We start from the raw sequence: 1,058 nt of genomic DNA, 5'->3' as shown, positions 1-1,058 counted from the left end.
AGCGATCGATGGATACCTCAGCAGCTGTCTCCACGAAGTAGTCCAAGGCCTCATCAGTCCGTTCATTCCGCATCTCCATCGCTGCATCCTTGAGATCGCGTAAGTTGGTATCACCTGATCAGCACTCTGTACATGCTATCTACTATCATTGACCTACCAAGAGCTTCCCTGCATACCTTCATCAACTCTGTATTCTTATTCTTGAAGAGAACACCACCAACACGTCCCAACCCCTCTGGGTCTGTATCCACTATCCGTGCCGCCTGTAGAGAACCACTATGATGCGGTCATCCACGCATACCCATCACCTCAAGAGTCAGAACCCTTCTCCCTCGTTCCATGAGGTCATCCTCCTCCTCATCAGCTCTCAGAGGTGCTACTGCTACCTCTTCCTCCCTCTGACAGATGAATGCCCACTATCAGGCGTTACCTCCCTACATCAGAGGTAATGGCATGAGGAGAGGATGTATCAGCCTCGATAATAGAGGCAGTCCGAGGCTTGGGTGAGTAGGGCTCAGGGATATCCCCATGCCACTTAGGATCATACCTTATCATCACAACAACAGTGGTGGTATACCTCGTGGTAGGATCAGCACCATTACCTATGGCCATCCCTCCTAGGGGGATACCGGGTCTTGATCCTATTAGGGTCAGATGCCTCATTCTGATCGTCTTCTTCATCAGAAGTAACAGCATTAAGAGCAGCATACTCCTGGCCCAAGGCAGTGCTCTCGTCAGGACCATTATAGAATTCTCTTGGAGCCTTGCAGAATTTAACCTGACCAACCACAGGTCCATCAGGAAAGAGGAGTAATAGTAGCAGTACCTTGTAGTTTTCAGTGGTTTCAGGGTTCGAGTTGTCATCTCGCTGACCAGGCTTACGGGATCTTCCACCACTGGTACCAAAGTCTAGCCGTAGATTGGCCCTCTTCTCAGCACGAGACATCACTGAGAAGGAGCATAGCGAGCGTTGGTATAGCAAAGGGTACCCCCAAAGTTGGTATGCTCTGTCACCTGGTGTATCTTGAGGTCATCGTCAGTTTTGAAGACTACAAACC

The 1,058-nt window shown here is 49.9% G+C and overlaps 1 protein-coding gene across 1 annotated transcript; it reads right to left on the bottom strand.

The window, feature by feature from the left end:
- Window positions 1-157: 157 nt before the first annotated feature.
- Pmar_PMAR015879 (hypothetical protein) lies at window positions 158-946 on the bottom strand (the record flags this gene model as incomplete). The annotated part of the gene is made up of 5 exons (XM_002782564.1): window positions 158-263; window positions 309-398; window positions 439-547; window positions 603-778; window positions 827-946. Coding segments are annotated over 5 exons (601 nt in total), but the record flags the coding sequence as incomplete, so codon positions are not given.
- Between the last annotated feature and the right edge of the window lie 112 nt (window positions 947-1,058).

The sequence above is a fragment of the Perkinsus marinus genome (genome assembly GCF_000006405.1).
Source record: "Perkinsus marinus ATCC 50983 genomic scaffold scf_1104296938794, whole genome shotgun sequence".
NCBI classification, from domain to species: domain Eukaryota; phylum Perkinsozoa; order Perkinsida; family Perkinsidae; genus Perkinsus; species Perkinsus marinus.
The sequence above is the reverse complement of the archived record's forward strand: the minus strand, read 5'-3'. Positions and strand labels throughout refer to the sequence as shown.